This window comes from Pygocentrus nattereri, chromosome 18 (genome assembly GCF_015220715.1).
Source record: "Pygocentrus nattereri isolate fPygNat1 chromosome 18, fPygNat1.pri, whole genome shotgun sequence".
Taxonomy (NCBI): domain Eukaryota; kingdom Metazoa; phylum Chordata; class Actinopteri; order Characiformes; family Serrasalmidae; genus Pygocentrus; species Pygocentrus nattereri.
The window spans coordinates 10,559,641-10,572,969 of NC_051228.1; the positions used below are offsets into that span (position 1 = coordinate 10,559,641).

A 13,329-nucleotide genomic window follows, 5' to 3' on the forward strand; every position below is an offset into this window, starting at 1 on the left:
TGTTTAGGCCTTCATGCACACCAGCTTTGGCCCACAGATTCCAGGTTTGATTGTTAGACTGTAGTGGTACAGTTAGTATACATGAGGTTTGTATATAGATTCCAGGTGTAATTTATAGATTTAGTAGTATAGGTCTAACTGTACACTAGCTTTGTCTTTAGATTCCAGTTTTGATTTATAGACTAAAGTAGTATGTATGCTTAGTATACATAGTATTTGGTCTGTAGATTCCAGGTTTTAGATAAAAGCCCAATGTATACACCAGGTTTGATTTGTAGATTGTATTATTATTTAGAGTCCATAATATACACCAAATTTTGCATACATTGATTACAGGTACACTGAATGTATGTACCTTAGTATAGTGCTCCCCAGTGCTGGTCATGGAGATCTACCACCCAGCATAGTTCTACTTTTAGTCTAACATACCTGAAACAGTTAAAGGCGGCCTTTAAAAGGCATCTGAACATTAGAACATGAATATTAGAAAGTGTGCTGGCTCTGAACTCTCCAGGGTGGCACATGTCAAGGCCAGGACTGAGCACCCCTGCCTTAGTATATGCCAGAAGTGTGTATATGTAATAGGTAGGACTGAATTGATGACATTAGCTGTAAGAATAGGTTCCTAAATTCATAATATTATCATAAGTCCAGATAAGAAAACAATATTACAGAAGCATCCTAACAAGAAAAAGCTTTCCAAGTGTCGTACATTTTACCCTTCGATTTCTGCCGTTTTTAGACAACTGTGATAGCAGAAGTTCACTACAACTAGTATAATGACATTTATTTATGTTGCAAAACGGTGTTTTCACTTCTGAGCTGATTTTTTCCCCGACTCTGCAGTTCAAAAACCCAGAGACTGCATGGTATTAATGTTAATGAAAACTCTTCAAATGAAATACTTTAGTGATGCCTTTGAATAATGAGGAGGCTGAGTCCCAGTTCATACACCAGATAAAGCTTTGAGAAATGGACCCTGAAACTGCAGAGCAATGAAGCCCTAACAAATAGCAGGGGGTTTGTTTTGTTTAAGCATCTTGATCTTAAATCAGTAACACTAGCTGTCTAGCTAATTTACTGACATTTTTACATTATTTTGAATACGTTCCCTTCTCAGCTCTGCGTGTATCGTCACTTGCTTGATTAGCAATGTTTATTATTATTGATTAGTATTTTCTATCGCGATGAAACTTTCTAAGGTGATTAAGATAAGATGATATTCTGTAAGATAAGATGATTTCTAAATATTGAAAAAATGCTACAGTACAAATTTGTAAAAAAAAAAAAAAAAATCTCATCCTGACTTTGTGAGATCTTAAAATGAAAGATTAGAAGTTACAGTGTATTCGAATATGGATTATTCTGCTGCAGACGGGGCAAGGAGTGAAATGGGATTGGGCCCAAGTCTTTCAGTACCCTGTAAAGGTCTGAATACACAGTTGTTGTTTTTTTCTCTTTTTCTTACTGTGGGACTGCAGTTTGCACTAATTTGGTAGAATGATCTCTATTCCATGATGTTTGATATATAGATTCAAGTTTTGAATAGTAGACCACAGAATGTAAGTCATGATGGTTGCGTCGTTTTTGGAAGCGTCAAATTTCTGCTTTTTTTGTAAACCTTTACGTCTTCTGTCCTTTAGGCTTTCTCTGGGAACACCAATGCTGACAGTGTGGTGACGTACAAGCTGCAGCAGCCAGTGTTCACTCAGTACCTCCGCGTGTTGCCTTTGGATTGGAACCCCAATGGAAGAGTGGGGTTAAGACTGGAGGTCTACGGCTGCCAATACAGTAAGTATGGCCCAGACCAGAAAAGCTAATGTTGCTTTTATGGATCAGTTAAAGGAATATTGTAACTTTTTTCGTTCAGATCTAACACATCTGTAGCACAGGGTTGATTAGGATGATACATTTGACATTTTTCCTTGTAATTACTAAAGGAGCACAATGCTCATTCGCTTCAAACACACTTATAATAGAAGCTAATGGACAGGTGTTTCAGCCTCTTCAGCACCTGCTTATTGGCTTCTATTATAAGTGCTTTTCGAGTCAACAGGTTTTCTGTTCTTATCTAAGTAGAGGGGAATTAATGTCTGTGGTAATTGACCATATGCTACAGATGCGGCAGTGGTCACGATTATATAGTATCAAGTGGTTCCGAGCTTTCTTTCGCTGTTACTATTTTTGTTTAATGTGCTCTCTAAACAGTCCACCATGGCAGTTTATCCCATGGTTCCAGCACCACATTTGAGGGAATAGCACATGCACGATGCCAGGCAGTAATGACATTGCTGAAAACAACAGAAATTTCCACTGATTGCTCCCAAAGAGAATGTAATTTATTCTGCTGCACCGAAGGGACAATGGAATCTGATGAAGATCCAAATGAATTCCAATCTGTCTCTTTCTGTTCCCAACACGTGACCAGGCATGTGGTTCGTTTCGGGTGTTTTTGACTTCTTATCGCCAAAGAACAGCTCTCCTCCACTTGACTCCTTTTAATCAGGCTGCAATTCACATGGCTGATTTATGTTTTGTTGTACACAAATACTGTATATGATTGTTTTTTGTATTTGGTTTCCTCCTGTGCCACAACTGGAGGGAGATGTATTGTTGGCGAAATTAAGCTGAATGGTCTCATTCTGTTTTGATACATCCAGCATTGTTAGCAGTCAGCAGAGGCGCAGGGATAGAGGCCAATAAAGATGCAGAGCAATTACTCATCTGGGTGTATTCTCAATCTTTGCTATTTCTGAAATCCATTCTTACGCAGACTCAATTCTTCCTGCATTGATTTGAATCAGTCCATTAACAGACCCTCGACGAGCTGTACCACATCCTCCGACGTAGCGCCTAAGAAAGCTTTATACAGTGAAACTTTCAAGCAACTAGTTATATGAAGTGAGTTGCATTACATAGAGGAGGCGTCTTGTCAGTTTCTCTTTTTTTCTGACAACATACTGTTTGCATTGTGTCTCTGAAAAACCTTGGTTTGGAGGGCCATGTAGCCCGAACACGCTCGCCCTACCCCTCCATCCCAACGAAAAATGGGAACACCCTAACCCTAGACGTGAACATGCAAAAATAGAGGGCTAAGTGGAAGGGGCAAAGGGTGAAATGGGATTGGGCCCAAGTCTTTCAGTACCCTGTAAATGACTGGTTGGTGTAAATTTAGCTTATTACTACCTCAATTAACACCTTAGATTTAAATGCATTATAATATAAACCGTGTGAACATCTAAGGTCTGAATACACAATAGCTTTTTGTTTCTTTTTTCCTTTTTTTGTTTTTGTTTTTTTTACTGTGGGACTGCAGTTTGAACTAATTTGGTAGAATGATCTCTATATGATGTTTGATATATAGATTCAAGTTTTGAATAGTAGACCACAGAATGTAAGTCATGACGGTTGTGTCGTTTTTGGAAGCGTCAAATTTCTGCTTTTTTTGTAAACCTTTACGTCTTTTGTCCATTAGGCTTTCTCTGGGAACACCAATGCGGCAGCCAGCTTGTACGTCACCATATAATTTTCAGGGAAACCCAAGGCAGTTCAAAATGAATCAAATTTGTATGCAGCACATTTGATAATATACACCTGTTAGCCAGATTAGTGTTTTTTTTTTTATACCAGTCTCACTGTAGATATGTAGCAATGAATTGCCTTCATATAATTTTGTATATCTATATTTCATCCATCTGTGGTTCAAGACAATATTATTTAGTTTTTAATCTATTCTGTGTATGTATAACTTTGAAAATGAATATTTAAGCAGTTATAACAGCTGTACTTGATGCTTTGTTTGTCCTCTCCTCATCGAGTTTTATGTAGTGATATTCATCCTTTGGATCCCAAAGAAATCTGAGCTCTGTAAAATTATCATCAAAAGAGGAGAAAATGAATATAGAGCAGCTGTTAGCATTAGCTAGCTGGTTAATCCAGTTAGTCACATGAACATTAGGTTTGCGAAACTTGTTAGTTTGTTGTCGTGGCTCAGGAAACTGAACAAATGAAATAGTACCAGAGTCGATCAGGAGAATCTCCTATGCATGTTCAGCATGATCACGTAATGCATTATTTGCGCTTTATTTCATGAAGTCGAGACACTTGCAAATGAAATATGGTTGCATGTGAGTTTCAAGCAACTAAAGTTGCATCGTAACATTGTGATATCTCCAGCTTTATGTATGAATTAGACACAGGAGCCTAAATGCTCAGGTTATGGGCCACAAGTGAGTTGAAGGACACTTTACATTATGCAACTCAAGTGAAATATGGTTTCATGTAAGTTCCAAGCAACTAAAGTTACATTGTGATATCTCCAGCTTTATGTATGAATCAGGCACATGAGGCTAAACACAACAGTTTATGGGCCACGTTCAAGAAAAAGGCAAAAAGTGCTGCTCTTCCTCAAACACGTGCATTTGAGGAAGGGCCATGTAAAAATGAGTGGCGATATTACACACACGGCTGATTACATATTCTGCTTGATTCACTGAAGTCTGAGCAGCTCACAGTGGCTGCTTTCTCTGCGATCCTTCTCCCCCTTTTTAAGACTGGGTATACATTTGCGAAAGCCTCTCAGAAGATGTGCTGTTGAGAGACTTCCTTTAACAGCAGCAGACACCGTGTACAGATAGAGGGTTCGAACATGTGCTGAAAGAATGTTTACAATAAGAATAACACTGTTTAAACTCTCAGGACCAGATGGACAGATGTGAGTAGACACAGGATGTGATGTGGCCACAGTATGCAGTCCCAGTCCACGCTATCATTTACATCTTTTCAAACTGCCGCTAATGCAACATCACTGGACAGCTGAACGGTCAGAGGAACGAGTCAACCGCCAGTTAAGTCCCGTCAGCTAACAGACACCTGCGCTGGCTAGCATCATGGGGGAGATGGAGAGGCCTACCCACCCAGAGAGAGCGAGACCAATTGTTTGCTCTTGGACTCCTGGCCACAGATGGCTGTGGCATCACCGGAGATCGAACTTGCAATCTCCTGATGATAGGGCCAATGCTTTGACAGTCACTTAGGTCCGGCCGCTTAACCAAAGTAAAATACCACCTGTGAAGAACATTTTAGTGGGAAAGAACTTCATTTATTTTATTTCATTTTTTGTCTTGAGCTTGTTAACTGCTTCTTTTAAACCCTACGTCCCACAAGCGAGCAGTTAGTGGGCAGGCTACACACAGTTTGCACGATAAGCTGCAGTGGAAGGAAATCAGGCTATTGTGGCTGTATTGGCAGCCGCTTTGAGGCACATTCTGTGCTGCACCTGCGCGCCTACATACATCTGGCTCATTGTGGGTACATGACTGACCTTCAGAATGAAGAAGATGAGCTAGAAGAGTTGTGTCGTGCCTCAGAAACGAAAGCATTAGATTGTGCAGTTAATTGGGGTATCAATTATTTGACGTGAAAGAGCAAAGATCAGATGACCTTATCAGCCTTATTTGAATCAGACGCGGTGGAATACGCCACAGGAATTAGAAGCAAGACGCTGATCTAGAAAGAAAAAAGTGGCCAGTTTTAAAGTAACTCCTCAAAATCAACGTGAATGGGGAGTCATGATGCATGACTGAAATCTTGAGGAGTAAACATGTGACTCGTCTAATAATAATAATAATAATAATAATAATAATAATTACATTGATTAGGTTACATATCCAAATGACCACCAAGACTTGAAGAAAGTTATCAGCGATACACCACTTTTAGAACCAATTTTATTACAACTATATTCTGCACTTACATACAAATAAATGCAACAATGGTGAGAATTTGGAACAAAGTGGATTAAACAGCACTTCTTTGCACCAGCTTGTAGGAGTTAATGACTATAATGAATATTGAGCCTGGAGTTTTAAGAGGTGTTTAGTGGAAGGTATATATGTAATTTGGTTCCATAATAAGCTACATAGTACATTTCTCAGTTTTACCATATTTGATTTACATTCTATATCCACAGGTTCAAGGCGACTTCCAACTTAACTTTATCCTGTTTGTTTTCAAGGCAAAAACGTGGCAAACTTATGTTTTTTCTTTCTACAGAACAAGACACAACACACAACAATAACTTTCCATCAGACTAAAATACCTCCTACTTATAAACACTTATGCGGTTCAAATTGAAAGTTAAGAATCAGCACTTTCCACAGAATTTCTCTGCTTGTTTTCATAATGAGTACTAACTGATATCAAATTACACAAGCTTTTGTCACCAGCATCAACTCTTTAACCATAAAAGCTGTTGCACTACCTCACCACTTTATTACAGAAGGTGTGAGTGGTTAGCATTTTCAAGTCAATACTTTGCATCGATTATGGAATGTTTACTTTCTGCTGTGTTGTTTGCAGAATCCGATGTGGCCAGTTTTGATGGAGCCAGCTACTTGCTCTTCAGGTCCGATCCAGCCCCCAGCCTGTCAGCCAAAGATCTGCTTACCATGAACTTCAAAAGCCTCCACCACTCTGGAATACTGGTTCATATGGAAGGCCAACATGGGCACACACTCACTTTGGAGTTGCTCAAAGGGAAACTCTTCCTACATTTTAGGAAAGGTACTGTAGCCATGATTCTTCACTTCTATTTCTTACCACTCCTGAATCAATTCATTGATAAGCCCATCAGCTGGGAGGTGCATTAGGAGCTCAGTTGCTTTCAATAGGCCTTGGAAAAGATGGCCCATGGAGCATATGGATGGATGAATGGATGGAAGCACTTTTGAGTAGTGTGCTCTTGTTTCGCCTAGAATCTGTGGTCTTCAGAGGCTGATATGGAACATTATCTGCTGTACTAATGGTGCTGGGGTGCATCAGGGAGTTTAGCATTTGTGAAGGTTGTAGTTGTGTCTTTGTATGTAATTCACATAGTTGCACTTATGGAGGATTTATTGGCAAAGGTAAAAGATTTGATCAGTTTTTGGGGAAAAATTCAGAAAGGAACATACACGAAGGTCTCTGATATGCATTTGAAGGCTACATACAGAACACCATGATCTCTCATCAGCCTACTGTAACTAAAATGACAAAAAAGTCAAAAACATATGAACAGCACAATTACAAACAGGAGAAAATAAGAAATAATAATCTGGGTAGGAGTATTCGTCAATGTAAACGCTATTCCTGAGTTTAGGACCTGCATAAGAGAGTGACTCTAAACCAATTGAAGTGCAAGTTATCTTGAGTTTGCAGGAAGCCTGTCTCAGCTGTGCTATGTGGTCTGGAAGGAAGATCACTTAAGATATGCTGGACTTTGTTAAAATATTAAAAGTTTTAAATGTCGTAAGGAGTAGAAATTAACTGGAGGCAAATGTAAACTAAATAAGACCGGAGCAATGTGATCAGAATTTCTTTTCCTGGGAAGCTTGTGCTGCTGCATTCTGAACTAGCTGGAGCCGATTTAGAGAGACAGCAGGACAACCAGTCAGAAACATGGTGCACTGGCAAAAATCCCAAATACCCTGCTGAGAAAATGCTGCGATCTTTGTTTAGAGTTGCATCATATTATTGAATTTCCAGTTGAAAATGTCACACTGCCAAGCTGGACTGTGTTGTTAACCCTAACTAGACGGGTTAAAAACAAGTTTGGCACTAAGGTACCGACTTTTTCACATGCCGAAACTGAAGAGGGCAGCAATGCACTTATAGTGTTGCACCTAGTGAGCAGATAGTGAAGGTAAGAGAACATGTCAAAGTTGAAAAAGAACTCAAGTCTTAGAGTATTTTCTTAAAATGAAAGATAAAGTAGTCACACCCAACATATTCAAGTCTGGCTTAGCTTTCTTCAGAAGCACAACGTTACCTTCAACCACAGGAAAAGAAAACAAGCTGAAGCAGCCGAACAGTCAGTAAAGGGTAACTTTCCTTCAATGCTGGTGTTCTTAGAAACCAAACTGCTTCCTGAGGACGTGCAGGTCACACTACAAGGCCCGAAACATACTTCACGCAGGGACGCGACCACAAATGAGAACGCTTGGTCAACGCATTGCAAACATTCGGTCCTTATGTACAAACTCACCGCACGTTCTTACGTTGGTGTGGAGGTTAAAACACCCAGTACTGAAGGGGGCGATACAGTACAGATCAGAGAGGTTTCTACTGTTATTCCAACAGCCTCAACAGCTAAACATGGACAGCAGAGGAGAGTGAGCTGCTTTACCTCTAGTCTTGGATTGGAAATGAGATAGTTAATCATATTTGTATGCTTGGTCAGGCTTGGCTGTCGTTAAAGCGCCCGTCATCAGTTTCTCCTCTTAATTAAAGGTATTTAGCATCTGGCAGATACTTGTTCATATAGGCTACATTCACACAACAGGTAAGAGTTGCCCAAATCTGATTGTCTCACCAAATATGATTTTTTTGCTTGGTTATTCACATAACCACTTTTAAATGTGGCCTAAATGTGAACAGGTCACGCTCCTAAATTGACCCGCATGCACAAAGGAACAATGCTTCAAGTTGTGCGCTCATCAGAGGTAAACAATCATGACTGCCAATGAACACCAGTCGCTCCTGGAGGGTTCAGTTTCATCTGTGCCAGCATCACAGGAGTCATCATGAAGCTTCATTGACTGACAGCTGGGCTCATCTCCCAGAATGTGGGTGCCGCTTATAAGATAGGTATCGGATTTCAGCACCACGTATATAAGTGTCTCAAATCGGAATGGAAAATGTTAGATTCAGTGTGTTTGCTGTTCAGGCTACCACAGAGATACACATATTTAGCTACATTCACATTACAAGCCTCATTGCTCAAATCCGATTTTTGCTCAAATCCGATCTCTCTGACACAGTGGTATGGTAAGTGACTCTAATCTGTCCATTAATGTGAACGAACCGGCGTCCTGAAATAACTCTCATTAGCACGTCCTGCTTACTAACATCACGTGAATGAATCTCGTGCATCAGCTAACAGACTAATGGTCAGAAGCATTGCTGTGAAGATAATTCACTCTGATTAGCTCCCAGCTGTTCGTTATTAGGTGAAAAAGGTAAAATGTGTTTCAGGCTTTTGTTAAAGCTGCCATGGTAACGCTAAATGATGGCTCTGAATGATGCACTCACATGGCCGTAAATCGGATATGTATCCAATCTAGGACCACATATGAAAGTGGCTCAGGTCAGATTTGAAAAGATCAGATTGGCGTGTCCACACTGCCCTGAAAACATCAGATCCAGAGTCACATTAGGGCAAAAAATCTGATTTGTGCCACTTCAGCCTGGTACCGTGAACATAGCCTTTGTCACATGAAGATAAACATCGGATTTGGGCCTCTTTTACTTGCTGTGTTACAAAGCCATAGAGCTCATCTAGTCAACTGGCACCTTAAAATAATTAACCAGTAAACAATGCTGTAAGATTATAGCTGTCATGATAATCTGCATATTTATTACTATATACACTCACCGGCCACTTTATTAGGTACAATAAAGTACTGTTCAATTGCTTGTTAACTCAAATAGCTAATCAGCCAATCACATGGCTGCAACTCAATGCATTTAGGCATGTAGAGGTGGTCAAGACAACTTGCTGAAGTGCAGACCGAGCATCAGAACGGGGAAGAAAGATGATTTAAGTGACTTTAAACGTGGCGTGGTTGTTGGTGCCAGATGGGCTGGTCTGAGTATTTCAGAAACTGCTGATCTACTGGGATTTTCACACACAACCATCTCTAGAGTTTACAGAGAACGGTCAGAAAAAGAGAAAATATCCAGTGAGCGGTCAGTTGTGTGGGCGGAAATGCCTTGTTGATGTGAGAGGTCAGAGTAGAATGGGCAGACTGGTTCGAGATGATAGGAAGTCAACAGTAACTCAAATAACCACTTGCTAGAACCAAGGAATGCAGAATACCATCTCTGAACACACAACACGTCGAACCCTGAAGAAGATGGGCTACAGGAGCAGAAGACCACACCGGGTGCCACTCCTGTCAGCTAAGAACAGGAAACTACAATTTGCACAGGCTCACCGAAATTGGACAATAGAAGATCGGAAAAACGTTGCCTGGTCTGACGATTTCAGCTGCGAGATTCAGATGGTAGGGTCAGAATTTGGCATAAACAACATGAAAGCATGGATCCATCCTGCATTGTATCAATGGTTCAGACTGGTGGTGGTGGTGTGATGGTGTGGGGGATATTTTCTTGGCACACTTTGTGCCCCTTAGTACCAATTGAGCATCGTTTAAATGCCGCAGCCTACCTGAGAATTGTTGCTGACCATGTCCATCCCTTTATGATCACCGTGTACCCATCTTCTGATGGCTGCTTCCAGCAGGACAATGCACCACGTCACAAAGCTGATATCATCTCAAACTGGTTTCTTGAACATGACAATGAGTTCACTGCACTCCAGTGGCCTCCACATTCACCAGATCTCAATCCCATAGAGCACCTTTGGGATGTGGTGGAACGGGAGATTCGCATCATGGATGTGCAGCCGACAAATCTGCAGCAACTGCGTGATGCTATCATGTCAATATGGATCAAAATCTCTGAGGAATTTTTCCCTTTTTGAAAGTATGCCCCGAAGAATTAAGCCAATTCTGAAGGCAAAAGGGGGTCCAACCTTTTACTAGCACCTAGTTCACTGTACCTAATAAAGTGTGGCCGGTGAGTGTAGGTTATTTTTAGTAATTCTTTATTACACTTCACATTTACAGGCCACATTTAAGCAAGTTAATCGATTACTAACCAATTCATTCACATGAATAATCGACTATCCAAATATTTGTTGCAGCTTTAGACAAATGTGCACCCTGGATGTGATGCAGTGAAAGACTGGCCTGCATTATTTTACATTTCTGTCAAACACGACGAGTGCACACAAGAAAACACCTGTGATTCGTCAGGATGTTCACAACACAGACTAAACCATTGTGACTGGTTAGAGATTTGCATATCGCAGCATCAGTAATGCACAGGCCAATATTGCAATAACGATTTAAGAGCAATATATTTTGCAAGGTTTTTGACGCAGCAGTAAGAGAGAAAAAAGCTTTCAGGTGCTGTCAGCCATCCAGGCTGTCGTAAGCATTGGCTTTCAGCTCAGCCTCTGAGAATGCCATCTGTGTGCGTGCGGCGCAGGAGCCACTGCCAGCCTCACGCAGCGTGAGCCCGTCCCCAGAAACGCTGGCTTTAGCTCGTCCTGGATCCAAAGCTAGCATGCCATAATGGAGATGTATTCAGCAACATGACGTCCTTGGCACTGTTTATTTGCAATAATGAACAACTTGACCAAAAATATATGTAAATGGGTCGACATGACATGCATATAAAACTGAAAAACAAAATGAACAAATGTTCATTAGGACTCTTTAACCGGTTTAATGGACACACCAAAACGTATCCCTGTTTGCCAGGCAGAGCTGTGCTTTCCTAGTCTGCGGCATCGCTGGCTTTTTTGGCATGCTGTGGGTCAACTCTAGACATGGAGATCCTGATAAACTGTAAAAACAATAGAACCTGACTGATACATCAGTCGACTGATATTGAGTTTCCCCGATTTCATCAATAGAGGTGAAGAAGTCCTTCTGTAAATGATGTATTTAGTGAATTGTTTTTATTGTAACTGACAGGCGGCTCTAAGAAAACTCTTCACTTTTACAAAATGCTAGCAGGGATAAAATGGCAAACACATGAAAAATAAAGCCACCCTTATAAATAAAGCCAACACAAAAACAATCTTTGTTTGAAAAGAACTGGTGAAGAAAAGAAAAGTAACTAGGTCAGTTGTTCTGTTGTGCACATTCAGTGTAGCCTGTATGGTGTGTAGTTTTCCAAAGAAAGAGCTTTGTCTGGGTTGACTGCACTGTCACGTCGACAAGGTCATGCTAAGTTAAAACAAGCTGGGTGAGTGAGTGAAGTTCAGAATAAGTGATTCAGAGCACAAAAGCAAATATTTTGATAGTTATTTATACTGGGAAACTCTATTTTCATCCTCTTTTCTTGTACCACCTGTACTCATGAGATTTTATTGTAAGGTTTGTATATTGAAAGTAATAAATACAATGGAGCTTGTTTTATCTGAGCATATAGCTACAACAAAACGCACTTTTAAATAAAAAAAATCTCTCTTGAAGTTCAAATTTGGGAATATAAGAGTAAAGCAATTAATTGTAATTAACTACAAAGAGTAAAGTGATTAATCGTGATTAACTACAAAGACTAAAGCCTTGAATTGTGATTAACTACAAAGAGTAAAGCCTTGAATTGTGATTAACTACATATACTAAAGTGATTAATCATGATTAACTACAAAGAGTAATGCGATTAATTGTGATTAATCACAAATAGTAATGCGATTGTGATTAACTACAAAGAGTAAAGTGATTAATCCAAATCAGCTACAAAGTAAAACCTCTAATCGTGATGAACTACAAAGAGTAAAGCCTTTAATTGTGATAAACTACGAAGAGTAAAGTGATTAATCATGATTAACTGCAAAGAGTAAAGCCTTTAATTGTGATTAACTATAACAAGTAATGCAATTAACGTGATTAACTACAAAGAGTAATGTAAATAATCATGATTACCTACAAAGATTAAAGCCTTTAATTGTGATTAACTATAAAGAGTAATGCAATGAATCATGATTAACTACAAAGAGTAAAGCCTTTAATTGTGATTAACTACAAAGAGTAAAGCCTTTAATTGTGATTAACTACAAAGAGTAAAGCCTTTAATTGTGATTAACTACAAAGAGTAAAGCAATTAGTTACGAATGTCACCATTTCCTCTGTCCCATTGTCAGTGTCCGTTTCGTCCCCCGTGTTGTAGCCAAGTGCTTGCATCTCTCTATAAGGATACAGGTCTGTTCCGGTCTCCTCCCTCTCCCAGGTGTTCCCGAATGTTTGTAGCTATATGAAGTCTTTATGTGCCTGTGATATGTTTGGTTTACTCAATGTGTTTCTTGATTCTAAAAGCCTGAAGACTGAACTTTGCAGATGTGGAAAAATGTCCCTGTACATTTTTAAAAAAAGAAAAGACTGAAAGTAAATTTTGGGAGAAGATTGAAAGCTGTAATAAATGAATAAATAAATAAAATTTTGGAAATGATTATTGGTTAATGGAATTTGTAACTCTTTGCTGACATTAACAGTGTCACCAGTCACAGCATTTTCATACCAGTCGTGCCCTAGACAGAAAGAAACGATTGAAAAGCTCCATCTCCTGAGAATAAAAATTAAAAGCGTTTTATGACGGATTGCAAATTATTTCCCTCGGCCAGGAACAGACACAGGAACACGAGGGCTGTGCTGCGGACTTTGTCAAAGCAATTATCGCGTCCTGTCTCTGCTCGTCCCTCTTATGCCCAAAGCTCTT

At 39.8% G+C, this 13,329-nt stretch overlaps 1 protein-coding gene across 3 annotated transcripts in view; it reads left to right on the forward strand.

Moving 5' to 3' along the window:
• The window catches only part of cntnap3 (contactin associated protein family member 3), a 212,306-nt gene that overhangs the window by 71,590 nt on the left and 127,387 nt on the right, over window positions 1–13,329 (forward strand). For 2 of the 3 annotated variants that reach the window (XM_017681680.2, XM_017681681.2), the window contains exons 4-5: window positions 1,644–1,791; window positions 6,361–6,564. In XM_017681680.2, the coding sequence (XP_017537169.2) occupies window positions 1,644–1,791; window positions 6,361–6,564 (352 nt within the window). Of the gene's footprint in view, window positions 1–1,643; window positions 1,792–6,360; window positions 6,565–13,329 lie in introns of those variants that run through there. The other variant, XM_017681682.2, reaches the window with a different exon arrangement.